The sequence below is a fragment of the Ylistrum balloti genome, unplaced genomic scaffold (assembly GCF_031769215.1).
Source record: "Ylistrum balloti isolate Yb309-2 unplaced genomic scaffold, AGI_CSIRO_Ybal_v1 Utg369912, whole genome shotgun sequence".
NCBI lineage: Eukaryota > Metazoa > Mollusca > Bivalvia > Pectinida > Pectinidae > Ylistrum > Ylistrum balloti.
In genome coordinates, this window is record NW_026782034.1 from 87,849 (window position 1) to 113,971 (window position 26,123).

The window sequence follows — 26,123 nt, forward strand, 5'->3', positions numbered from 1 at the left end:
TTCAGCCTAATGATGTAAAGATTTATCAAACCAAAGACAAACTTTGTTAGAGCGAGAGAGAAAAAATATACACACAATGAATTCCAGGGTGATAAGGGCATATGCCTGAAACTAACTTTCCTAGAAGAAGGGCGCTTCCGAGTCACGGATTATGCCGGTTAATTTTAAGAGTTCGCCTGATTGCGGGTATTTAGTATAACCCCATTAGTACCACCGCCATATTTGAACGGGGGATACGAACTTTGACTTCTGAATGTCTTCTGACTTCGCATTTATAAATACTGATTTGTAAGTATTACAAAAGGTCAAACTGTATATAATTGTCAATGTGCGTGCGGCTTATGATTTCGACCAACCATTCATGAAATAAAAAGCATGCAATGTACATCAGAGATGCAAATATCTGGCCATAATCGCAACTGAGACGGTGGATGCTGTCAAAATTATCTCGCCCTGACAAGCCTCTTACATTGTTGGAGTACCCATAGGACTATAGATTATAATCGGAATTTATATTTGAAATAGTTATTGCTAACAGCACAGGAAAAAAATTATTTTCATTGTCCGATTCCTGTATTTATCGCGGATATATCTACATATGAGAAACTATATATAGATACATGTTTGCAAACACAAAATTAATAAACAATGAATGTTATAATTTCTTCTTCAATGTTTTTTTAAACAAATTGATCAATCAAACCACGCTTCAATCCGGCCGTTGATAAAAAGGGCATCTTTTGTCAGGAAAAACACATGAATCCACTCTAACAATAGATTAAGTTCCTGTGCATGAATTTACTGTGGTTTACACTATGCAGTAAATCGTTTATTGAATTTGTAACAAATTAGACATGCTTTGGAAATTTTTGTTTGCAAATGTAATTTATCATGTAAAAATATGTTGTCTTCAGCAGTTAGAGTATTGAAGTTTTAGTGTGTCATTCCAAGGATGTTCCCAAGCTGTGTATCACAGGAAACGTTCAACCAGCTCATATATGCTGCAATAAACACAAATGTATAGATTCCCCAGAACAATAACAATGGAATGGCTTGCTAGCATACCAGCTTTAATTACATTAAGTAATTGTTGTAGGGTTTTTTGGCAGGCGAGCCCAGAACACAGATTCAAAACTTTTGATGAATCATAGTATTAAGATATAATGAGCTTATGGTAAATATGGTCAGGGATGACATCATTTCATTTTTCGATAGTTTCAAAACTGCTTCAAACATCAATATGACACATGCACCAATATAACAACGAGCCATACAATGAGTTTTGTAACAGAATATATTTTATCTGTTGAATGCAATTCCAGAACAGTTAATGTGTTTTTATACACCTGATGAAAGACCAGCCATATTACGTTATCATGTGAGAAGGCAGGCAGGTTTGAGAAGGGGGGTTTGTCTGCTTGATAACTTTAGTAGTTTTTAACAAAGCAACTTTAAACTTCATATGGAGGTTCATTCACGTGATGGCTCACACAAGTTCAATCAAGATTTATGGCCCCTTATGAAATTACTGAAACAGTGTCTTCTCGATATTGTAAGCAGTTTTCAGGGGATCAACTTCAAACTTCATTGAAAAGTTTAATATTATGACAGATCATACAAATTTGATCGCTTTAAAGTTGAAACTGTAATTCATGGAGTTATGGGCCCATATCAAAGTACCAAAATAGTGTCCGCTGAATATTGCAAGTAGTTATCAAGAGATCAGCTTCAACTTTATAGGAAGATTCATTATACCATGATTGTTCAGACAGGTTGTTTGACCACAATTTTCAGACCAAAATTTTACAGAGTTATGGCCCTTTATTTCATGACGGAAACGTGTCCACATGATACCGAAAGTAGTTTTCAACGGATTAACTTCAACTTTCATAACAAGGTTCATTACCATGATAGCTCTGACGAGTTTGGTTACTGTAATTTTTGGACAGCAGTTCAGACAGTAATGACCCCTTATTCAGTTACTGAAAGTGTCCACTCAATATTGCAGGTTGTTTTCAATGGAATAACTTCAAACTTCATAGGAAGGTACATTACCATGATAGCTTCCAAACTTTTGATGAGCTCATAACTAAGAGATATAGTGGGTCCTGAGAATTTCAAACAGGAAAGTCAGGAGTCAAGAGCTGAAATATCTTGAGTCCCAAAAAATCATTGATACAATTTATTTTCAATATTGCAAGAAACGTTTTGTAAGATTCAAGCTCTTGAACACGGGAGGCATAACTTTCATAATTGAGTTAGCATATATGTCACAAATAAGTATACAAGTCTAACCTTCATTTTTTTCCCTTTCTATTTAGTCCAGCTGTTTGACTTGGAATGGAGATGATGGTTTTTGATGAAATTGATGCAAACAAAGATGGTTGTTGTCTAGTTCGTCACAAGGACACTGTGTACAAGGTGAAGGTCACCTTTGGTCAGGAAATCAGGAAGTGTGACTCTGTAGCAGTCCGTTTAGAACTTGAGCAGGTATTCCGTGCTGTACTTCATCTGTCTGAGAGTGATAAACAGATTCCACCCATATTTACTCAACATTTAATGGTCAAACCTCTGAAAAAATACTGGGCTATTTGTGATAAAATTGGGTTCCAACAGAATGGCCAAGATTTGGAGACATCCACTTATTTCTTTCAGTTTTATGTAAGCGAACGCCCAGTTTGGAAACATACCAAGAATCAATTGCTCTATGGAAAGAAAATCATCTCCACAAGGGAATCACAGTGTTCTAGGGTAAGGAGTGGTACCGTTAGAAGATCCTCAGATGACAATGTGGACAGTGTAAGAAACCATGGAGACAAAGGTCAGCAGACATCAAGAAAGGTCAATACAGATACAGGTTGGACAAGAGAAAAAACAACTGATGTTAATGTAAGGAACGAGACCAGATTACTCGACAGGGAGACTGAAGTTGGAGGAAACAATGACAGGCAGGCAGAGAGTAGACAGTCAAAAAGTACGGAACAGGACAAGCACCAGGCACCTGATGGGCTGGCGTACAGTAAGAAATCCAACAGGGGTACGTCCCATAGAATGGAACCTGGTAATGAAGAGATAGAATGCAGAGAATCAGAGACAGAAATAAGAACAGACATTGATGGTGGGGAACAAAAAAATAAGGACACAACAGGTAAGGACACAACAGGTAAACTGAAGAATGTGGCGATGTCAAGTGACAGTGAAAGTGAATATCAAGAAAATGCAAGATGTTTAAGAAGGTCTGCAAGGGTATGTAATAAAAATAATAATACTGAAGACTCAAGAAAACACATTGGAAAATCTGCTGTAACTGAGCTATCTCAATCTGGTGTCACTGATTTAGATATCACAGGAGAGATGAAATCTGTTCCAAGAAATCAGGATGGCTGGAAGAAAAAAAGGAAATCTACCACTGCTAATGTTGATGATATTATTGGATTTAGTTATAAAGTAAATAGATTCCGTGCTAAAATATCACGGAAAGACAACCAGTCAGCAAAGAAAAGGTGTCATGTGTTATATAGAAGTGGTGGTCGTGGTCACTCACCACTGATGGAACTGCCAGGTGTATCAGATGGGACAGCAAAAACAACCAGCATTGGAAAAACATCATTATCACATAGGACAGCAGAAATGGCTATCAATGGAAAAACAACACCTTCACATGGGACAGTAGAAACTGCCAACAATGGAAAAACAACACCTTCACATAGGACAGCAAAAACCTCCAACAATGGAAGAACATCACCTCCACGTAGGACAGTAGAAACTGCCAACAATGGAAAGGCATCACCTTCACGTATGACAACAGAATCTGCCAACAATGGAAAGACAACACCTTCACGTAGGACAGTAGAAACTGCCAACAATGGAAAGACAACACCTTCATGTAGGACAGTAGAAACTGCCAACAATGGAAAGACATCACCTTCACAAAGGACAGCAAAAACCTCCAACAATGGAAAGACATCACCTTCACATAGGACAGCAAAAACCTCCAACAATGGAAAGACAACACCTTCACGTAGGACAGCAGAAACTGCAAACAATGGAAAGACAACACCTTCACGTAGGACAGTAGAAACTGCCAACAATGGAAAGGCATCACCTCCACGTAGGACAGTAGAAACTGCCAACAATAGAAAGGCATCACCTCGACGACGGACAGCAGAAACTGCAAACAATGGAAAGACAACACCTCCACGTAGGACAGCAGAAACGTCCAACAATGGCAAGACATCACCTCGACGAAGGACAACAGAAACTACAAACAATGGAAACAGATCTAGATCATCCAATATTGACAATTTGGTTAAAAATCAAACGCACAGTTCAACAAAAGCTCATGAGGACTTGACATCTCTGATCATCGAAAGCCCAATCAATGGGAACATTGATGAAAGGCCTCATGACTTAACTGAAGATGTAGACAAGAACCTCCAGTCTTTGTGTAAGTTTTTCCTGCATATGGGTCTTGATGGTTCATTGGTCTTGCATGAACAGTGTTTGTTAAGTGAATAGGTAAATATAATTTCTCTGCTTATGTCAAAGGACACTCCTTTTGATCTGATTTCATGTGAGATGTATTTACATATATAATGTAAAAGAACAGTTGTTATTGCAAATAAGCAGGTTGTTTTTGTGTGTTCATGATTGTGTGTCAGTAATTTTTGATCTATAAGAAAATCAAAATCTCCTTTCCCATTACAAAACAATAAGAAATTGCACATTATTATTTCAGATGCACAGAGACATAACTTGAGGAATGGATCAAAGAACAGAACTAAATCTCAGTCCAATGCTCAAAAAAGTCCCACAGGATCATTAGTGAAAGCCTCTCAGAAAGGTCTTACAAGGTCACAGAAACCTCACACAAGGTCAACAGAATCGCCCAAATGCCGAAAGTCTGCTTCACTAGCTAAAGATGTAAAGATTGTTACAAGATCTGTGACATCATCCAATGGTCACAGAGGTTTTGTGAGGTCAGGGACTCCATCCATAAATCAGAGAGGTCAATTGAGGTCAGCACTTCCAACCAAACGTCACAGAGGTCAAATGAGGTCAGCAACGCCATCCGTAGGATATGGAGGTCGACTGAGGTCAGCAACTCAAACCAAAAGGCACAGAGGTCCATTGATGTCAGCAACTCCAACCAAAGGGCGCAGAGGTAGAATGAGGTCAGCAACACCATCCATTGGTCATGGAGGTCATAGGTCGGCAACATTCCTGAAAAGTAATGGATGTCGGATGAGCTCACCATCTGAAGAATCTGAGAGATTACTGAGGATGCGCCAACCTATTCAGCATGGTATCCAGGTACTGATATATGTCTATCTGTTACTCATGTTTTAAACCCTACATAGATAATAAGTATCTTATTAATAACAATCATCTAATTCACATAGGTTTGTAGGATATTCCAGCAAAAACTTGTTTTGTATGAAATTCAAAATTTTCAATGAAATCCATTATCGCTTGTATTAATTTGCCTATAAATGTTAATGAAATCTTGCATTTGAGCAAAAGATTCATATAATGACAGATTAATGTTGAAATTATATAAAGGTTCTTAAAATTTACTTTGTCTATATCTTACACTTTCTGCATCACTATTGACCTGAAGTTTTTTAAGGGATATGAGCATTTTTTAAAAATTCTTTTAAATGGTATGATGACAGGTTCTTTTTTATGGTGATGTTGGTGAAGGACATTGAGTTAATAACAAACAAAGGTAAAATGTCAGAATATATTGCATAAGGACATGTTTAAGTTCAAGGCCAGTGTCATCTGTCTAACGGTAAATAGAGGAATTATTTGATTTGCATTAGACTTTCACTTTTAAGAACAAGATGATAGGTATCAAATGAATACAATGTTAGAGATAATCCACAAATTATTTGTATACATATACTCCCATTTGTCTGCCAGCAATTTAATTTTATTCCTTCCAGTATAGTCAACTATTTGGACCTGTGTATTTCCATTTGTCTGACTGTTAATTAAATTTATTCTCTCTACGATATAGGTGGCTGACGTGGACCTGTGTATTTCCATTTGTCTGACTGTTAATTAAATTTATTCTCTCTACGATATAGGTGGCTGACGTGGACCTGTGTATTTCCATTTGTCTGACTGTTAATTGAATTTATTCTCTCTACGATATAGGTGGCTGACGTGGACCTGTGTATTTCCATTTGTCTGACTGTTAATTAAATTTATTCTCTCTACGATATAGGTGACCAATGTGGACCTGTGTATTTCCATTTGTCTGACTGTTAATTGAATTTATTCTCTCTACGATATAGGTGGCTGACGTGGACCTGTGTATTTCCATTTGTCTGACTGTTAATTCAATTTATTCTCTCTACGATATAGGTGGCCAATGTGGACCTGTGTATTTCCATTTGTCTGACTGTTAATTGAATTTATTCTCTCTATGATATAGGTGGCTGACGTGGACCTGTGTATTTCCATTTGTCTGACTGTTAATTGAATTTATTCTCTCTACGATATAGGTGGCTGACGTGGACCTGTGTATTTCCATTTGTCTGACTGTTAATTCAATTTATTCTCTCTACGATATAGGTGGCTGACGTGGACCTGTGTATTTCCATTTGTCTGACTGTTAATTATTCTCTCTACGATATAGGTGGCTGACGTGGACCTGTGTATTTCCATTTGTCTGACTGTTAATTCAATTTATTCTCTCTACGATATAGGTGGCTGACGTGGACCTGTGTATTTCCATTTGTCTGACTGTTAATTGAATTTATTCTCTCTACGATATAGGTGGCTGACGTGGACCTGTGTATTTCCATTTGTCTGACTGTTAATTAAATTTATTCTCTCTACGATATAGGTGACCAATGTGGACCTGTGTATTTCCATTTGTCTGACTGTTAATTGAATTTATTCTCTCTATGATATAGGTGGCTGACGTGGACCTGTGTATTTCCATTTGTCTGACTGTTAATTAAATTTATTCTCTCTACGATATAGGTGACCAATGTGGACCTGTGTATTTCCATTTGTCTGACTGTTAATTGAATTTATTCTCTCTACGATATAGGTGACCAATGTGGACCTGTGTATTTCCATTTGTCTGACTGTTAATTGAATTTATTCTCTCTATGATATAGGTGGCTGACGTGGACCTGTGTATTTCCATTTGTCTGACTGTTAATTGAATTTATTCTCTCTATGATATAGGTGGCTGACGTGGACCTGTGTATTTCCATTTGTCTGACTGTTAATTAAATTTATTCTCTCTATGATATAGGTGGCTGACGTGGACCTGTGTATTTCCATTTGTCTGACTGTTAATTAGATTTATTCTCTCTACGATATAGGTGGCTGACGTGGACCTGTGTATTTCCATTTGTCTGACTGTTAATTAGATTTATTCTCTCTACGATATAGGTGGCTGACGTGGACCTGTGTATTTCCATTTGTCTGACTGTTAATTCAATTTATTCTCTCTACGATATAGGTGGCTGACGTGGACCGCTATTTGGTTGAACAGGAAGAGTTACAGGAAATGTCAAAATTACAGAAAATGGCTTCTACACATGATCAGCAAAGTTACTACACTCGGAAACGGAAGCAATCAGGACTATGGAACTATGTGGATGCACTCATTATTACTCCAGCTAAAAAAATATTTAAAAGGAGCTGAGATTCTCATTGTACTCTAATTTACAGTCACACCAGCCAAAGCATTGTTTGAAGCACCAGATAATTTCAGTATACTGGTCACATTCTTCAGTTCTTATTGTGAAATATGTTGTATTCTAAGCATATTTTACTTGTCCAGCTATCATTTTCATAGTTAAGGAAAAATTTACATTTTATCACAGTACACATGTATTTCAGATTTTAGGATTTCCTTTTCGTTGTTTCTTTGCTGTTGTTTCATATATAAAATGTTTGAGAATCAAGATGTTGAGAAGACATGATGGACAATGTTCAAAGATACAGGCTTTACTGATATACATGTTTATGTACTGATGTATCCGTTCATAATTTAAAATGCTGTAAAATTTTTACTTCATTCGATATTAAGTTATAACATTTATTGTTCAAAGGATATTTATATTCTGCAATCAGTAATTATCATTTTTCCAATTTATGCAAAGATTTTTAAATAAATTATTTGTAAAATAGTTTTTATAGTCTTTGTTATGTGTCCAGTGACAAGTGTTTTTCAAGTATCTGTCATACTTTGTACCAAGGTAATGACAGCTTGCATATGCAAATGAATTTGTAAAGCTATTCCAGTAAAACATCCACTTGACCCCAGGACTTTAGAGTTAATCACTTCTATCAGTTTCCCGTTTAGTACTTCTTGACAAATTATCAAGTGGACTCAGGTGGTTGGTACCCCTAAATACAAGAGGCCTAGCGGCCTTGACGGTCACCTGAGATAAGCAATATTGAATATAAAGGTTAAAGGATAGTTATCGCACTGTATTTCCAGTGGGGAAATAACTAACATTATGCTCAAAATACTATTTTTCTGTGAAAATTACAATAAAGTTGAAATAAGTATTCCTCCCCAGAAGAAATGTGACTCATTTTGGTAATTAAAGCACCTTAAGATGCTTCAATTCATGAAGAGCATTTGATAATACCATATCTGGGTCTTCAGAAGTCGTCATCATTCACTCATAATTCTAAGCAAGTTTGAAATATTTCCAATGGAAATTAAACAAATTATGCTCAAAAATCCAGTTTTCTTATATAAACTCTAGTAAACTTTACCCCCTCCGAACAGGGATATGCGAGACCCTGTGGCCATGAAATTCATAATTTTGGTAAAGCACCTTAAGATTCTTCATTCATAAAGAGTATTTGATTCAACCATATCTGGGTCTTGAGAAGAAGATTTTTGAAATCTGAGTCAATTTGAAACCTTTCGGCTCTGTCCCTCAGGCCCCTGTGGGTGGTGACTGTATTATTCACAATTTTTGTTCATCTTCTGCCAGGGAAGGTTTCTACAAAAGTTCAGTGAAATTGGACCTGGGGTTTTTGAGAAGTCAAAAGTGTTAAATTGTTTACGGATGCACAATGCATGATGTACACCCTGAATGCAAGGTTTAGAATAGGTCACTATGAGACTTTGTCTCAGGTGACCTAAAAGCTGGAGTTCTGGGGTGGGAGAGAAGTTTTAATGGAATGACCCCTAAAACATCACCATCAAAATAATTAAATTTTTCATCACTTTATGTTTTGTTTAACTATGACTAAATATGTCAGTTATATTTTACACCTAATACAACATTGATGATGCAGTGTGTTATGTCACCCATCAATTGTTAAATCATCCCATTGAATAACTTCCCCCTAATAATCATAATGTCTAACATCATGACATATGGCTAGCAGGTTCCTTGGATGAAGGTTCACTAAGTTAGTGAAAAGAAATGACCTGGACACATTCAATATCACAGGTTAAATTTGTTAAAACCCACAAATAATTTTTTTCAATATCCATAACACCTAAAATCATGATATTTGGCTGGTAGGTTTCTTGGATGAAATCTTGAAAAAGTTTGCCAAAAGAATTGCGAATTGCTGTGACACTAAATTAACAATTGACTTACGAATAACCCTGACACTAAATTAACAACAGATTTACGAATAAACCTGACGCTAAATTAACAACAGATTTACGAATAACCCTGACACTAAGTTAACAATGGATTTACAAATAACCCTGACACTAAATTAACAACAGATTTACAAATAACCCTGACACTAAGTTAACAACAGATTTACGAATAACCCTGACACTAAGATAACAACGGATTTACGAATAAACCTGACTCTAAATTAACAACAGATTTACAAATAACCCTGACACTAAATTAATAACAGATTTACGAATAAACCTGACTCTAAATTAACAACAGATTTACAAATAACCCTGACACTAAGTTAACAACAGATTTACGAATTGCCCCAACACTAAAATAAACAACAAAATTACGAATCACCATAGACTGAAAATTACAACAAATTTACAAATTGCCCTGACATTAAATTAACAGATTTATGAATTGCCCCGACACTAAAATAAACAAGACTTACAATATCACAAGAGACTGATATTAACAACACATTTACAAATCGCCCCTTACACTGAAATTAACAACCCAATTAAGAAATGTGATCTATATGTATGTAATGTACAGTGAGTTTCCTGACAAAGTACTGATTGTAGGATGAATAGCCCCGTAGTATAAAGAAAGTGTAATAATGATAATCAACGTTTATAATCAATTCACATTTTCATTTGTGGTGATAAATTTTTTCGAGATTTTACTTAAATCACTGAATTGGTGAAAAAAGGTTTAGAAAAGTAAACAGAAAAATCTGACAATGCAATAGGTCAACATGATTGAGAACATTGTCCCAACAAATATCAATAACATAACATAACAAAAAATATATAAATTCTTCTCATTTATTATCTTGCTGGTAGACATTTAACTCCATTGCATCAAAAAACAGGCCATGTCAAAGGTTCTACATTTCAAGAATATCATGCTGTCATTTTAGGTTAACAGTGGTTTTATTTGACCTTGGTGACATTGAGTAATATAGGAAGATGACATTTAAATACATGGAAAATGTACCTTCATAGCATCAATGAACAAAAAATGAAATGTTCCCGCATGAGGAATGGTTGGTAACGCATATCAAACCTGAGTTTAATAAGATTTTAAAGACTTTAAATTATGGAGGTTTTTGTTTTCATAACTAAATAACTTATTTCTAAATCTGACTGCCTACTGAGAAACTCCAGATTCCAGATAATTGCATAAAAGGAAACACAATAAATATCTACCCCAGTACAAGGTGCTTTGTAACATTTTCTATGAATTAAATATCATACTCAAGATTGTGATTTGTATGTTATTCAATTAAAAAACCATATTTCCCACACATAGGTACTCGTTTAATAAAGTCTCTCATTTTTCAGAATAAAGAAAAAATAAATATGCTACTGAACCTTTCTTTAATATTTCATAGGATCAGATTGACCTTATTCAACTTGTTTTCTTAAGTTTTTTTGTCAGTATAACAACTTACTCTTGGTTTGGGGAAAACATGAATTTATTTCACAAGATCCTATTATCATGCACTGTTATGATAAAATACAATAAACATAAGATAGTCACAGTGCAATGTGACACTGTAGCAGGAAGAGGTTAATTGCACTAAAACTCTGTAAAACTGATTATAAGTATAAATTTTCAACAAACCTGTAAACTTGGGGTCATTTAGGTCTTTAAATTACCACAAAATATTTTTCAAACCTCGTAAACCCATATTGAAAACAACAAGATGAACAACATTAATTAGAGAGTCTTAGTAACAGGTTAGATATGTATTCAATTCCAAAAACAAGAGTCTAATTTTTTGGTGAATGGAACAATGTTTTATAATTATATACTATCTGTGTACCACTTTTGACATAATGAAAGTACTGGGGAAATAGAACAATATAGCAAAATTTCTTAAATGCTAACAAAAATCTAGTATCTTGGTACATCGGATAGTTTTTTTCTCAAGTGGAGCGAATGTAAGTGAGTATATCAATTATCGCGAATGGCCTCCAGTATCAAGGGACATTTAGAAGGTATATGGTAACTTCTATTTCTTCAATACCAGAAAACAATTTCTAACTTTGTAACCAACTGACAACCTATCAGGCATAAAAGGGATATATAAGTATATTCACTTGGCATTAACACATCTCCTGAGAAAGTAAAAATATTTGTTTGGCACAAAGGAAGGCCAGTTCAGTACAGATAACTAACACACTAGTATGATTTATATTCATTCTTTGTTTAAAATTTACATAATCCAGAATTTGCTCACTTAGGCTTTAGATTATATTTTGAATACATATACTTAGATGGACATTCCATAATTTATAACCAATAAGTATTCATTTTTTTACATGTATAACCAGATTTTTAATATCCGACCATCACTTAAATATAAATCTAAAATTTGGCAGGTGGCAGGCCCATCTTTGTTTACATACCAGATAGGGCCAACTATTGTGTTTACACTTTTGAAAAATAAGACTTTAACTGCACAAAACAAAATGCTCTCAAACACTGTATCATGCTGAAATTTCACCAGGTGAATGGTCGTTTACTCTGGACTTAGACCAAATTGAGAAACAGACTTATCCTTTGGTTAATTTAAGTCTGTATTTTAGGCTATTCTTCTCAGGCAATGAATACATTAAGATTAAATCCCCTGAAGTGCTTTACAGAGTTTAATAAGATTTTAAAGACTTATAAATTATGGAGGTTTTTGTTTTCATAACTGAATAACTTATTTCTAATTCTGACTGCCTACTGAGAAACTCCAGATTCCAGATAATTGCATAAAAATAAATACAATAAATATCTACCCCAGTAAAAGGTGCTTTGTAACATTTTCTATGAATTAAATATCATACTCAAGATTGTGATTTGTATGTTATTCAATTAAAAAACCATATTTCCCACACATAGGTACTCGTTTAATAAAGTTAGTGCTTTACAGACTGTCATGAATACATTAAGATTAAATCCCCTGAAGTGCTTTACAGACTGTCAAAGTTAACCCCACAAAACTGTATCCTCCACTTGTTCCATTCCTCATTTCTTGTGCATAGATTAAATTTCTTCTTAATGTTGCAGTATGATACAGGTTTCCTTGTTGGTTTTTGCACCACACAATGGCCATTTGCACTCTCTAATGTCCCATATGTCAACCATGCACGCATTGCCATGACAACCATCCACAGACTCTAACTAGGGCACTTTGAAGGCCTTTGCAATCAATGCAAGAAGAGCAGCTTCCTTGTTGCCCTTGGCGATAGAAAGTTCCTCTATGACACGTTCGCGTGAGAAACCGTTACTCATTAGTTCTTTTATGACAGGTTCAGGAAATGAGCGCGAGTGGGAGGAGCTAGATGATGATGAGGCTCCTGCTGAAAAATTTAGAACAAATTATATTGCATGCTATCTATACATTGATTTTTTTCTCTTAAATCAATATTTATATCATCAGTAAGAAACACGAAAGTTGGTTTAGCTTTTCCCATTACTCTAATATATATTCATTCTCTTTTATTGCATTTTAAGACCAAACGATTACCTTGGTTTTGGAATTTATATTTATATACATATCTCACATGTTCTATTCCAAGCAGAAATAAGACCAGGAAAACTGAAATGCAGTAAGAAAGATTTCTGCTAGTCAGAGGTCATGTTGACCATCTCACATAGAAGGAGGTTTGATCGTCTACATCTGTTAAACAATGCCCTGACTATGACATCCAGTACATTTATCAATAACTGTTACAAATAAACAAATCATGAGCTGACTATGATATCCAGTACATCTATCAATAACTGTTACAAATAAACAAACAATGCCCTGACTATGACATCCAGTACATCTATCAATAACTGTTACAAATAAACAAACAATGCCCTGACTATGATATCCAGTACATTTATCAATAACTGTTACAAATAAACAAACAATGCCCTGACTATGATATCCAGTACATTTATCAATAACTGTTACAAATAAACAAACAATGCCCTGACTATGATATCCAGTACATTTATCAATAACTGTTACAAATAAACAAACAATGCCCTGACTATGACATCCAGTACATCTATCAATAACTGTTACAAATAAACAAACAATGCCCCGACTATGACATCCAGTACATTTATCAATAACTGTTACAAATAAACAAACAATGCCCTGACTATGATATCCAGTACATCTATCAATAACTGTTACAAATAAACAAACAATGCCCTGACTATGACATCCAGTACATTTATCAATAACTGTTACAAATAAACAAATCATGAGCTGACTATGACATCCAGTACATTTATCAATAACTGTTACAAATAAACAAACAATACCCTGACTATGACATCCAGTACATTTATCAATAACTGTTACAAATAAACAAATCATGAGCTGACTATGATATCCAGTACATCTATCAATAACTGTTACAAATAAACAAACAATGCCAATAGGAAAAGAATATATTATCAGTCAAATAGAAGTGAGGGACAATGACCCTTATCTGCTACCATCTTGGCCAGTCACATCCTGTCAGTTTACGAGAGACTTCATCAAAATGCCATTATACAATTGTACCAGGTATTTAGAGAGGTATAAGGTTTATCCTCGATACAACTGTACCTGGTATTTAGAGAGGAATAAGGTTTATCTCGATACAACTGTACCAGGTATTTAGAGAGGAATAAGGTTTATCCTCGATACTAACCTCCTGCTTCGTTCTGGGAGCGTGCAAGGGCCTCAGCCAACTGTTGATCCTCTAGAGAAACAGACTTTGGTGATGGAGGCTGATTGTAGTTAAGACGAGACTGTTCAGGAAGTTCCGACTCTGTTAGGAAAGTAGTCTCTGTTCCTGTTGTACCTATCACTAATTTATTTCTTTTAAGGTCGATACAACACTGAAAAAAATATGTTTCTAGTTGTACAGGAGTGGAATGTACTGAATATATATATCATTACTTGTGTATCTTTAAATCAAAGGACTTCGAGGTTTGACCCCAAAAATGAATTTTGACTTTTGAGTTTGCAGCGACATGTCTATTCTACATATATTTGGATCCTTCAGATTTGGGATTAGTCCTTTAATAGAAGAGGTTGCTGGTCAGCTAATTAATTATCTGATGTTAGTGTGCTGACTACAACAAGGCAGTTTTCACCATGTAAACCTCTTCTATTGTTGCAGTAATTATCAATTTGACTTCTGAAATTGTCAAATGATAGGGTCAGAAGAATAAACTGAAAGTTAATAGATTAACTGTCAGTTTACAAGCCTACTGACAGCCCGTTTATAATGAGTATTTGCACACAATGGAGTTGAATAAGAAGAGTGTTTTATTGAAGAAAATACATACCTGATGGCGCTTCAACATGTCAAGCCCAAGTAACATTTCCATTGGCTGGTTCTCCAATATTGAGAATGATGATTGAAGGAAGTCATTTTCTATCTGGATCTGACCTGAACAAAACAAAACCAAACTGGAAAAACTGGAAAAATATTTCAGCACAATTAAATTGAAATAGAAATTTCATTCCATCCTATGTACATATTTAATGCAATTATGAAATTAAATGTGACTTTGCATATTAATCAAGACATTTTTATCTTGTTGTAACAAAGGAGTAGAAGCATACTACACAAGGATTTCTAAGCGTAACAAATTACTATAATGTTACAAATTGAAATAAAGACAAAGATTTCCATGAAGTATACAGTACTATGAATGACACAGTGGTAAACAACACCAATTATAACACAAAGATGTCTATACATACCTAAGTGAACCCTGCCAATGATTTTCTGAGTTCCCACTCCCTTAGCTATACCTGCCCAGCGAGGATCAACAAGTCGCATGATGTTACACCTCTCTGCACATGCCTGACTCATAATTGTCATCTGGGCACCTAGAATGCACCACACATTTTCTATTTCTTACAAATAAGTAACAAGGTCTTATATTTAAAGTAAAACATATTTCTAACGAGAGAACTATTCCTTTAAGATACTGGTATTTTTAACTCACACATGGCCATTAAGTACAGGAAACATAAGTTTAATGCAGTGGTAGTTTTATATTTTTCATACTAAGGTCCCAAGCATTTACCTTTGCTATCTTCAATAGAGGGGAAGAAAGGAGATTTCGTTATAAACATAGTAAATGGCCGGCACATTTGTATACCTACCTGAGTCAACAAAGGCCTTGACAGCATGGCCGTTCACTTTACAGTCTATATATAACATGAGCACCTGTCCAAAACTCTCTGGAGCAAACTCTATTGCATTCTCCATGTTGGATTCAACATTTTTCATTCTAATTTCTTCTGCAATCACTTCCTGTGCTTTTGGATCAAATGGGTCTGCATTCATTAATTTTATCTTTTCACGTTCCTTTTCTTTTCGTTCCTTTCTTTGAGCTAAATATATTTTGTTGAATTTTTCTTTAAAAGAAGAAAACAAAAGACATATGAATACAACTTAATAACAGAAAGCATTAAGCACATGTAGAAGAGACGGAGTAGTTGATCTGGTGAGAGTTTGTGATGATGTATTATACAAGGGTTAACAGGACCCCCTAAACTCATCCCCTACTTTGATGCCGGAGGTAATTGGTTGGTTCCTGGGCTTATTGCAGGATAAATACAGCAACAAGTTACAGACATGTATACATGCAAATTACAACTTGCTACGAAAATTATAATTTGCTTTTAAGGGACTACACTGAGGACAGCTTGCTATATATATATATATATATCTTGATATTTATCATCCTTTTCCACAAAAGTTTACTCAATTATGTCACATACTAATATAAAATAAAAATGTCTTTAATGTAATGAAACTTCAAATTTCTACAAGGTTTTCTGCCTTTTGATAAATATGAAATCAAACTGACTTAACACATAGATGAGAGGAACATGTTCATACACAAAAAGAAGTGCCTGCTTTTGGTCAAATAACCAACATGGTTTTGTTTTTTCTTTTTCTTTACTATATGACAGGAAAAAGTATCATTCCAGAGAGTGTGGCATTCTGTCTATGAAACTTTTGTATGACATTGTCTCCTCATCTGTCCCCATTTTTAAGCAATTCTATACCCAATGACATGTTAAATTTATTAAAGTCTCTGTAGCAGTTAATCACAGGATTTATGCTCTATCATGCATGTATACTACATGACTGTGGACACTGACCAGGGTCACCACTAAGGAGAGCCTCAGCTAGGGGAGGATTTCTCTCCTTAAGTAGAGACAGTTCATGAGGGTTTGCCAGCAGTAGTTTCCTCACAGCTGCAGGGTCATCCTCGGGAAATACTGCCTGCTGTTGTTGTTGTTGTGGTTGTTGACTAGAAGATGTGGCTCCCATCATACCTGGTACCTGGATTTGGCCAAAGTCAATGTTTGGAACACCTGAATCCAATAAAAAAAAACTCTTAGAAATCATAACAGTGAATTTAATCACAAATTTATGGACGCAAGCTTTAAGCCTTTATATCCATATCTGAAATACAGTGATAAATATACATATTGTATTAATGGCTTTTAAAAGTTTACGCATATCATAGTTATCAATAATCATAAATTATATTTTAAAAGTGTTCATCCAAAAGTTGTTCAAAGTGTCTAACTGAATTTGCATTAACAATATGAACGGGAAGATTATTCCAAGTGTCTACAACTCTAAAGGTAAAATAGTTTCTCCTAAGTTCTGTGTTACAACGACATTTAAAAATTTTGAAATTGTGCCCGCGAGTTCTCTCATTATTATCAAAAGTGAATAACTTTAAGGTGACTCTTCCATCAAATTGTGAGCTATTCTGAATACACTAATTAAATCTCCTCTCATCCTGCGATACTTTAATGTAGAAAGTTTCAATTTGAATGGATCACATGACCATATTAACACCAACTTAGTAGGGGCAGCTTTATGTTACCTTCTTCTACATCTACAGGCTAAATTATACTACTAAAAATCACAAGATAAACTGCTAATACTGGTAGATTTTATGGTTTTTTTGTTTTGTTTCAGGTATAACTTCCTCTCCCCTAAGATGCTTCTTTTACCAGTCCCATACCCATTGTCAGAACCTGTGAGATCAGTTAGTTATCAAAATTGACAAAAAGAAATTTAAAACAGTTTGAGGTTTACAATTTAATTCTTTATTTGGTTTGAGCTTTTAATTAGTGTATACATATATTTGCAGCAGTACACCATATAAACGTCAACAGAATCTTATGCTTCCACCCATCGCTATGAGACCAAATTTATTTATATGTGTGTGTATATGAAAACCACCTTTCAATGGTGTACATAACAAACAATCTTTGAAGACCTCTATGAAATTACATGGCTTTTGAATCACCCAATTTTTTTTGATATTTCAAAATTGTAGAACTTCAGTTGGAGAATCACAATAATAAACGAGTTGTAGATTGCAGATTACCATGCTAATCCAGGGATGTATGACAGAGGTATATAAATGTCTGTGTCTATTGGTAAAGCAACAGCAAAGAAATTAAAGTTAACTTATAATGATGTGATTATAAACCTGTTTTCTCCAAAACTAACGTTTTTAAAATTAACAGTAGAAGAAAACTTAATAAGTATTAAACTGATTGTACTAACTTTTGTGACAAATGATTTGTCATCTTTTGATGTATCTAAAACAAAACAAATGTTGAAGCTATTTACAACTGCATTACCAACTGATATTGTATTCCACTGTAAACCCAAAATGTGAAGAAAATCAGTGTCATTTAAAAGCCGAGTAATTTTTATACAGTTGTATTTGTTTTATTAGTATAAATTTTGTTATGAAAATAATATTGTCTTCTTACTGGTGGAGAAAATGACCGGTTGGTGTAAAGTCAACACTAACTAGAATTCTACAGTGGTAATGTATAGAAGTGACTGGGGCACAGATGGTTAAAATATTACATAACAACTGTGAGGAGATGGGGGTTTAATGACTTCACGGTTCAGTGACCAAAAGACAAAAGCTTATGTCGCAGACAACTGTTAGACCTAATTTCTTATCCCTCTACACTTGATCGGTATCACATTTCACTCGCTGAACTTATTGAATGAATCATTGGTTAAATAATTTTCGAACAAAGAAATTTTGAGGGGCCCACCTCCTATTCCTAGAAAATAATTGCTTAATCACTTTATCACTTCCTATCACTGCTTTTTAACAGGTTTGAATTGTTCTTTCTACATTTCAGGATTCATGATAATGGATAATCCGAGCATTGCTAAATATAACTTTTTATAAAATGATCTGGAATTCAGTCTGTAAACTTTGTTATTGATATAGCTTCATTAACCTGACGAGGATGAATCTGAGAACTGTTGTTGCCCTTGCTGCCCTCGGATATGTTGTAACAGTAGCATATCTCCGTCTTTAATCCCGTATCCTTTCATTGTCCGTTTGTCATCGTGAAGAGGCCGGCCATTCCACATGACGACAATTTCTCTCGCTGGTATGCCGACTTCATATTCACACATCGCTTTGAAATTCTCTAATTCAAGTTCATCAGACACCTCAAGCGTGAATATCTGATCATTTAACGTAGTCACTGACACTAGCATGATGAACTACAACACTTTCACTTATCCTGCAAACACCAAACTCAATCCAAATAGAAACATTCGAAACTTCCGGTAGTGATATTACACATGCGCTAAAAAAAGATTGCAGAAATGGGTAGTGCTACATCACGGATAATCTGTGCAATTGATGCATGAAAATGTATAGAGTTGACGTGCATTTCCGATACTAATCCAGTCAATTTAACAATCTTGATAATTAAGCATTAAGTTTATTGTAATATTTTCATATTTTTATGTTTCTTTAGTTCCAGTAGCAATTAGCGAGATGTGTTTTGGAGAGATAGGATTGCCATGTCTCAAATAGAAATTATCTTTACATCCGAGTCCTATTTTTAGAACAAATTACTTCCCCAAAACTTTTATTTCATTAACATATAAAGTGTTGCGGTTACCAGGAATGTATAAAAGCGAAAATGCAATTTTATGAATAAGTACAATGTACACGTATTCACTATGGCGCGTTATTACTCCGTCTTCATCTACAAGAATTCGATTCCTTAACCAAGTTTTTGCCATTTCAAACCATTAACGATACTTTCAGTCAAAATAGGCAAGGGAAATAATAGATAGACAACTGGATAAATCAATAAATATATAGATAAATAAATAAAATATCCAAATAAGGCATGTGATAAAGAAAAACACATTTGTGCAATAAAAATCCAAATCGGGAAGATTTGTTTCTAGATTTCGAAGGATTTGTCTCCCCTGGGCTGAAAAACTAATATGCGAAAAAGCACTCAACATGGAGACCAGATTAGATTCAAATGCTTGTAAGTAATTATCTACGAACAGCTCCAAAGTGAACACAAACACAAAATCTGTTACTATAAGAAATCAAAAAGAAGAAAAAAAATACACAGATAATAACTCTTGTGTATTACAAAAACAACAAGGCAATGCCAACTAGCTAATTATGTAATCCAAACTAATATTCCATAAAACTAAAGTATGGTTAAAAGGAAGATTTACAAGGAGACCCTTTGTAAAAGTTTAAAAAGAGAGAGAGAGAGAAATATTACAACCACGTGCCCCTGTAGGGTAAGCGTCTTCTGCTTCATCGACGACATTCTCCATAAAGCTTGGTCAATCCAAGGAAGTAATGCCATGTTAGAGAACGAAGTGTAAAAACAGAAACACAAGGCATACTCATTACGTTCCGCGTGCGACACCTTGTGGATAAGACGAGATGTACATCAAACGAATCTCGAGGTCGCAAAACGGTAAGGCGTACTGCTTTGAAGTTGTGTGTAGCTCTTTTGTAATCTTCAAAGGAGCAAATCGGACTGTGATTGGTCAATTTTTCTCCCGAAACCTGCATTAGATCAATCAAATTATTTAGCTTGTGCCTTCGACGTTACCACCATGATTTCAGGACCATGGAGTGTCGTGGATTTATACGTGTTTGTAATATCATAACTAGGGAAACTGTGTTCTAAGTTGTATCCAATACAGAATACCGTCTCAAAGTCGTGATTTGTCATGATGCCATTAGAGTCGAACTTACTGATAAGGGTAGATGCTTTTCGTTCCAACTAGTTCTGTACATTAGAGTAGGAAAGATGTGGAATACTACACACGTGTTATCTCGAACTTCATCCTTCAGTTAGATACATTCGTGAGAGGTGTAGAAACTACGTCATTAGATGTAGCATAAACAGACCGTTCACTTTAAATAGTACTTTAACATAGATAACTACGAATTGAGTTCATGATACTGCTTCAGAAGATGTGTGTTGGTGTGTCTGGGTTAAATACAAACCTGACTACATGACTGATAGTGGTTTGTTTAACTTCAAAATGGCTGTCCGGTCAGTAAACTGTAATTCCTGAGCGTCGGTGTTAACCCACGTAAATAATAGTAATTTATTGCATTGGAAGGGAGGTAATGAAGGCTGTTCAAATGTACCGAGGCATAAAAAGCGGAACGTCAGCTGTTGAGAAACCTCGGGTTTTGTGTATGTAAATTTTTTGTAATCTTATGCAGTCTTCTTCGTGTGTCATCGTCATTTCATAGAAAATCTCTGTACACAAAGGGATGTGATTACGTCATTCCGGATAACAGATATTTGTTATTCGTGGTCAAATTTGGGATATATTGCGTTTCCTTTTGACGGTTTGGAAAAGGTCAGGTAAGTAGTTTTAGGAATGAGCTACTCATGGGGACAGGATTATAAAAGTATAAGGTTAAAACCTATATTGAATTCATATTAACTATTAAACATTAACTTTTCAAAATCACATGACTAATCTGATTGTAGAGATATTGATATTTATCTTGTGTTTATCGATTGATTTTATGTCGTGCTTTGATACAAGCAGAAATTTAAAACTTTTCGGTTTCCACTCAACTCGTCCATGTTTAATTGGTACATGCAAGAAATTAACATTAAGTCAGTAACATGGTATGAAGACACTTTTTCACAATCTAGAAGTTGTTAACATGCAGCCCTTTCATCTGCTGCTGTCGGATTCCTATTGACTCGGCCAATTTGTTTGTTGTAACAAGTAACATTTCGCAAGCTTTGCCTCCAAAAGTTCGGGAATTTGTGGTATCACTTAATATTTGGCCGTTTACCTTTCTGGAACATCAGAGTATTTCATTGCACATTTCCGGAACACACGTGTTTCCCCGACTCGGTTTTCAACAATTATGAATATTGCATGTTTTTCTCTAAGCCTTGTTCCGTGTTACTACCCTATTCTTGAGGTCTCTTACCTTTTTGAAACAGTCGCCTTGGTATCGTGGATCATATTTCCTTGTTCTAACCATGGGGAGACGAGTGATCACAAAATCAGGATAATGGTATTATGACATCACTGAAACAATTCAATGACGTCATGTCAGCGATTCAATAGGTCAAATGGCACGTCAGTTATGCCAGACGTTGACACAATGATATAAGTACACACATAAAAACTTCCGTTGGAAATTTTATAGTCTGAATCACTGTATTTTGTCGTTCTATAGAGAACGATTTTTTTTTGCAATTAAATTTTACTTAAAGTTATATAATTCAAAATGAAAATAAATTCCATTCATTACAGATACCAACATGTAATATTCCGACAGCTGATCTTTGTTGATTGGTTTGATATTAGGGCTAGCGCGCTGTGAGTTAAGTGTTAAGTAGTCCTACGTGATATAGCACATGACAAGCTATGTTTTAAAATGTCAGACTATGCCTCGACTTTCATTCCGATCCCGTGTAAAATATCAAATTTTCTTTCAGCTTTTTTGTTACATCTGTTGGATTATCATATACAGGAGACCATAAGTTGGGGACTATCAACATCGGTGCGGAAATTTTAATAAAAACGTATTTTTCCTTTTGTGTCTCCAAGCAATACACCCAACATAGTGATAACCCGGATTAAACTGGAGTATCCCTTACATTTTGGTTAATGCAGCGTCTACAACAAACCAGACCCAGGTTTGGCAGACTTCGACACACTACAGTGTAGACTGCCAAGGCGCGCGAGTGAACGTCAGTGGTCGCGCTATCCGGCGTATGGTCAACAGACGTTTGAACAACAGGCGACATCGCTCTCGCTGACCATTAAAACGTCCTCTATTGCTCTATTGACTGGAAAACACAAACAAGCTAGACTGTAATGGGATTGTGATCACCGGTCTTGGATTAGAGTCCAGTGGTCTGATGAAAGCTGGATGTTACTTAATCCGACAGACGGCAGCGTCCGTGTTCGGTACCAAGAAATATGGCATGCAACCCTATTGACATTCTGTGCACAACATAATCTGATGGCGGTGTTACTGTTTGGGGATTTTTCTCTAAACTGTAAGCTTCACTTTCCCGCCCTTGACGGAATTTTAAATGGACAGAAGTACCATGACTTAGATCCTTTACCCTTTAGCTGTTCCGCATTTCAATGCCCATCCATTAACAGACTGGCGTATCAAAATTGATGGCAATGCCAAACCATGCAGAGTCAACCCAGTGCAAGAATGTCAAATATTATCAACTGAAATATTTTTAATTTGGCGGTATGCATTCCTAAGAAAAATGTTAGAATCTAATATCAGCATTCTTTAAAACCTTGTTTGTGTTGACCAGATGTCACTACAAGATGACTATTGCCGACCTAAAGCATACATGTCACATGTACCATTATCGTTGTCTCCCTAATGTATCTCTACACAAGGGACTGTGCCTTGATCATTTTCTACCCAAAACATTTATACCACAAAGGACTGTGACGTGAATCTTGTCTCCTAAAGTATATAGTTATCACAAGTGTCTGTTTCGTGAAATAAACGTAAAAAACAGGAATAGGTCACAGAAAGCTTATACATAGCTGTCTGTGTTTATATATATATCGCATACATTGTACAGAAGGCTGTGACGTGGTTCCTGAATACTGTACGCACCACTCTAATTGGTAAGCTCCACGATACATGATATTCATCGCCTGCCATATCGGAATAGATAGGATCACTCGCCATGATGCTGTGTTACGCTAAGTTTTGATGTCTTATCTTCCTTACAGTAAGCGATTGGAGTACCTAAGAGTATATGTTGGTATACATTAAAACTTTGTTATTTCCATCATCACACAGTAAGTTTCGTTGCCCTGCCTACATCTAAATATTCTGATACAGGGCATCATGATGGTTCCTGTGATTTACAAAGTGATTCAGCTATTTGGATGATTGGTAAAACCAATGGAAGGTAATACCAGTCAGCTTCATAAGTGATATTTACACATCATTTTGAACTGCCTGTTTCATGGCTTCACTAAAGTCATTATAAGCCATTTTTAAAGGAAATTTTTTAAAGACACAGTCAATATTATTCTCAAATCATCTTTATTTTGTGATATGCATTCATACACAACAAATGGCGCTAATCGTGACATGAAATTATCATTGCAAACCGGAATCCTTCGGCACCTTCCGTGTCAAAGATAAGTTTTGTCGTGACCCGAGTCATAAACCGGACATTGGGTGAACAGGATCCGGAAAATGTGTTATTTTGATTGGTTAGTTTTTAGCCTGTAGTTGGCAACGCGAGTTTCAAACAATCAATGTATATGTTTGTTAAATTTCTTTGAACTATTTAATACTTAAGTATATTTTTATTTCCACAAGAAAACGTCAAATGATTTCTAACCATTGAACGTGCCGGAAGTTCTCCGTCCGTCCTATGATAAGTTTATACAACATGCAGTTGGTTGTTTTGTTACCCTTTTAACCGCTTACAATTCCCACACACAACACAGTATTATATATGTAAAACAAAAAAGTGAGTGGTGTATGCTCTTGTAATATTGTAATAATAAAATGTAATTTTTAAGTTATGATGAATATAAGAGAGGTAATACGTATGACTCAACATAAAAGGTGAAGCACTGATACTCTTAATTGTTCTTGAAAAATCTAGTCGGTGTCTGTTTACTCTTGTGGGCTTTTAATTTTAGCTTGCTATAGCCATGTTTAGTTTTCTATTAAGTTTCCATCATAACAATGGGAAAAATTCCTGAAGTGTTTGCTGTTTCCAATTTCGTGTAAGTGAAAGAGAAGCATATTTTTGGGTTCTTTGGTGATATAAATTGATTTTCAAACTTAAAAAGAAATCTGCGTGAGGCTGAAATGACTTTGTTAGAGAATGAAATAGCAATTATACAACAATCTCGGTACTGGGTAAAGAGATGATAGTAGCTACAGTGACATTTCATCATTGATCACGTGACCAGACACCCCTCAAGTAATTATCTATACTTAGGCAACGTAATGGGGATAGAAATGGCCAGATCATCCACACACTAGTAGGTCATAGGCATTAGTTTACGTATCAAGTCTCTCAATGATGGGAAGCTTGACGTTGTAGGTCAATACCTATTATCTATCCCCATTCCAACCAATGATTGGTGTTGTCACATATTAAAGGTATCGTACATTTATATACTTATTAGATGGAAGACTTTTGGTAATAAAACCTGATTACGAACGTTTGAAAATGTTCACCTGATAACACTAGAAACACACCAGCCCTGCCTCGCGTGAATAGATACCCCACGTGTTCAGTTTGTGGCAGAGCACTGTAATTTCACCAGACAGTTTATAATGGGAAGTTTCCCTACATCTATTGTTGGTTACGATTCCGTTTTTGAATGATGGTCGCTCAAAGTTATAGTAGAGAGGATATCGGTGACTCGTTAGGCCAGACTAGCGCTACTGTTCTATTACACCACGACAGACTGGATGTATTCTTTAGCAACAGTGTTTTCAGGGTCATCGTGATTCGAATAGGAAAAGTTGTTGTTGGTGGAGATCAGTGAAAGGGATTTTTTCTGGATTCCTTCTTCCAGGTATTAGTGAGTACATCTTGTTTTCATCTTCCTTACAGTTAAATGTTTTTATATTTTAGATTGGTTTTACTTTTGACTTGATGACTTTCCACTTCCTGGTTCCATTGTGATTTTGCTTCTCAAAAGTTCCGATTTCCTCTTATTTAGAAATATATTCTGAAGATTGGTCGTAAGTATCGATGGAATAGAAGTGTGTATATTACTACTCGTGACAAATATCAGTGTGACATTTCGAGGACTACACAATCACAGTGATCAGACGAATGACCAGTGTAGAGAGTATTAGCACTGAATCACACTCTGGTGACATTGTAGTTATCGGTTCGTCACACATAATTTTCTTACTGGTTGTGATATAAGGACTTTATTCTCGTGTTTCTTTCCCTTTTTACTTTTGTTCTGATGTACCAGTTTTTTTTATTTGTATTGATGTAATTGCGAAATAAAAATTGAAAAGAAAAAAAAAAGATTAAATCTGTGATGAGGCGAAATCAGAAGTTAAACTGTTTGGTGATTAACATAGATAACCTTGCGAGTTATGACAGGATTGGTCTAACATCACTGG

The 26,123-nt window shown here is 35.3% G+C and overlaps 3 protein-coding genes across 3 annotated transcripts in view; 2 read left to right on the forward strand and 1 right to left on the reverse strand.

Annotated features, from left to right (window-relative positions):
* The first annotated feature begins 239 nt into the window (after positions 1 to 239).
* On the forward strand, positions 240 to 8,092 carry LOC132546754 (serine/arginine repetitive matrix protein 2-like). Its single transcript, XM_060210473.1, has 4 exons — positions 240 to 288; positions 2,322 to 4,447; positions 4,739 to 5,313; positions 7,487 to 8,092. The coding sequence occupies exons 2-4, from the start codon at positions 2,341 to 2,343 to the stop codon at positions 7,670 to 7,672; spliced, it is 2,868 nt and encodes a 955-aa protein (XP_060066456.1). The 5' UTR covers positions 240 to 288; positions 2,322 to 2,340; the 3' UTR covers positions 7,673 to 8,092.
* A 2,356-nt stretch (positions 8,093 to 10,448) lies between these two features.
* LOC132546773 (protein DDI1 homolog 2-like) lies at positions 10,449 to 19,252 on the reverse strand. The gene is made up of 7 exons (XM_060210491.1): positions 18,943 to 19,252; positions 16,810 to 17,025; positions 15,802 to 16,056; positions 15,394 to 15,522; positions 14,973 to 15,076; positions 14,330 to 14,519; positions 10,449 to 12,994 (listed from the first exon to the last, which is right to left on the reverse strand). Exons 1-7 carry the CDS (start codon positions 19,205 to 19,207, stop codon positions 12,816 to 12,818), a joined length of 1,338 nt encoding a protein of 445 aa, XP_060066474.1. The 5' UTR covers positions 19,208 to 19,252; the 3' UTR covers positions 10,449 to 12,815.
* A 6,189-nt stretch (positions 19,253 to 25,441) lies between these two features.
* LOC132546759 (uncharacterized) overlaps positions 25,442 to 26,123 on the forward strand; it is a 28,858-nt gene continuing 28,176 nt past the window's right edge. The window contains exon 1 of the mRNA XM_060210478.1: positions 25,442 to 25,564. The gene's annotated coding sequence lies outside the window, so the exon portion shown is untranslated. The remainder of the gene's footprint in view (positions 25,565 to 26,123) is intronic.

What these genes read in the sequence shown, in the direction of transcription:
- LOC132546754 (XM_060210473.1), top strand. Translation starts at nt 2,341, where the DNA reads ATGGAGATGATGGTTTTTGATGAAATTGATGCAAACAAAGATGGTTGT. An exon ending in CAAGAACCTCCAGTCTTTGT is followed by an intron (nt 4,448 to 4,738) that starts GTAAGTTTTTCC and finishes TTATTATTTCAG; the next exon opens with ATGCACAGAGACATAACTTG. An exon ending in CTATTCAGCATGGTATCCAG is followed by an intron (nt 5,314 to 7,486) that starts GTACTGATATAT and finishes TCTACGATATAG; the next exon opens with GTGGCTGACGTGGACCGCTA.
- LOC132546773 (XM_060210491.1), bottom strand. Translation starts at nt 19,207, where the DNA reads ATGCTAGTGTCAGTGACTACGTTAAATGATCAGATATTCACGCTTGAG. An exon ending in ACATGTTGAAGCGCCATCAG is followed by an intron (nt 14,520 to 14,972) that starts GTATGTATTTTC and finishes TATTTTTTTCAG; the next exon opens with TGTTGTATCGACCTTAAAAG. An exon ending in CTCCCAGAACGAAGCAGGAG is followed by an intron (nt 12,995 to 14,329) that starts GTTAGTATCGAG and finishes TAAATTTTTCAG; the next exon opens with CAGGAGCCTCATCATCATCT.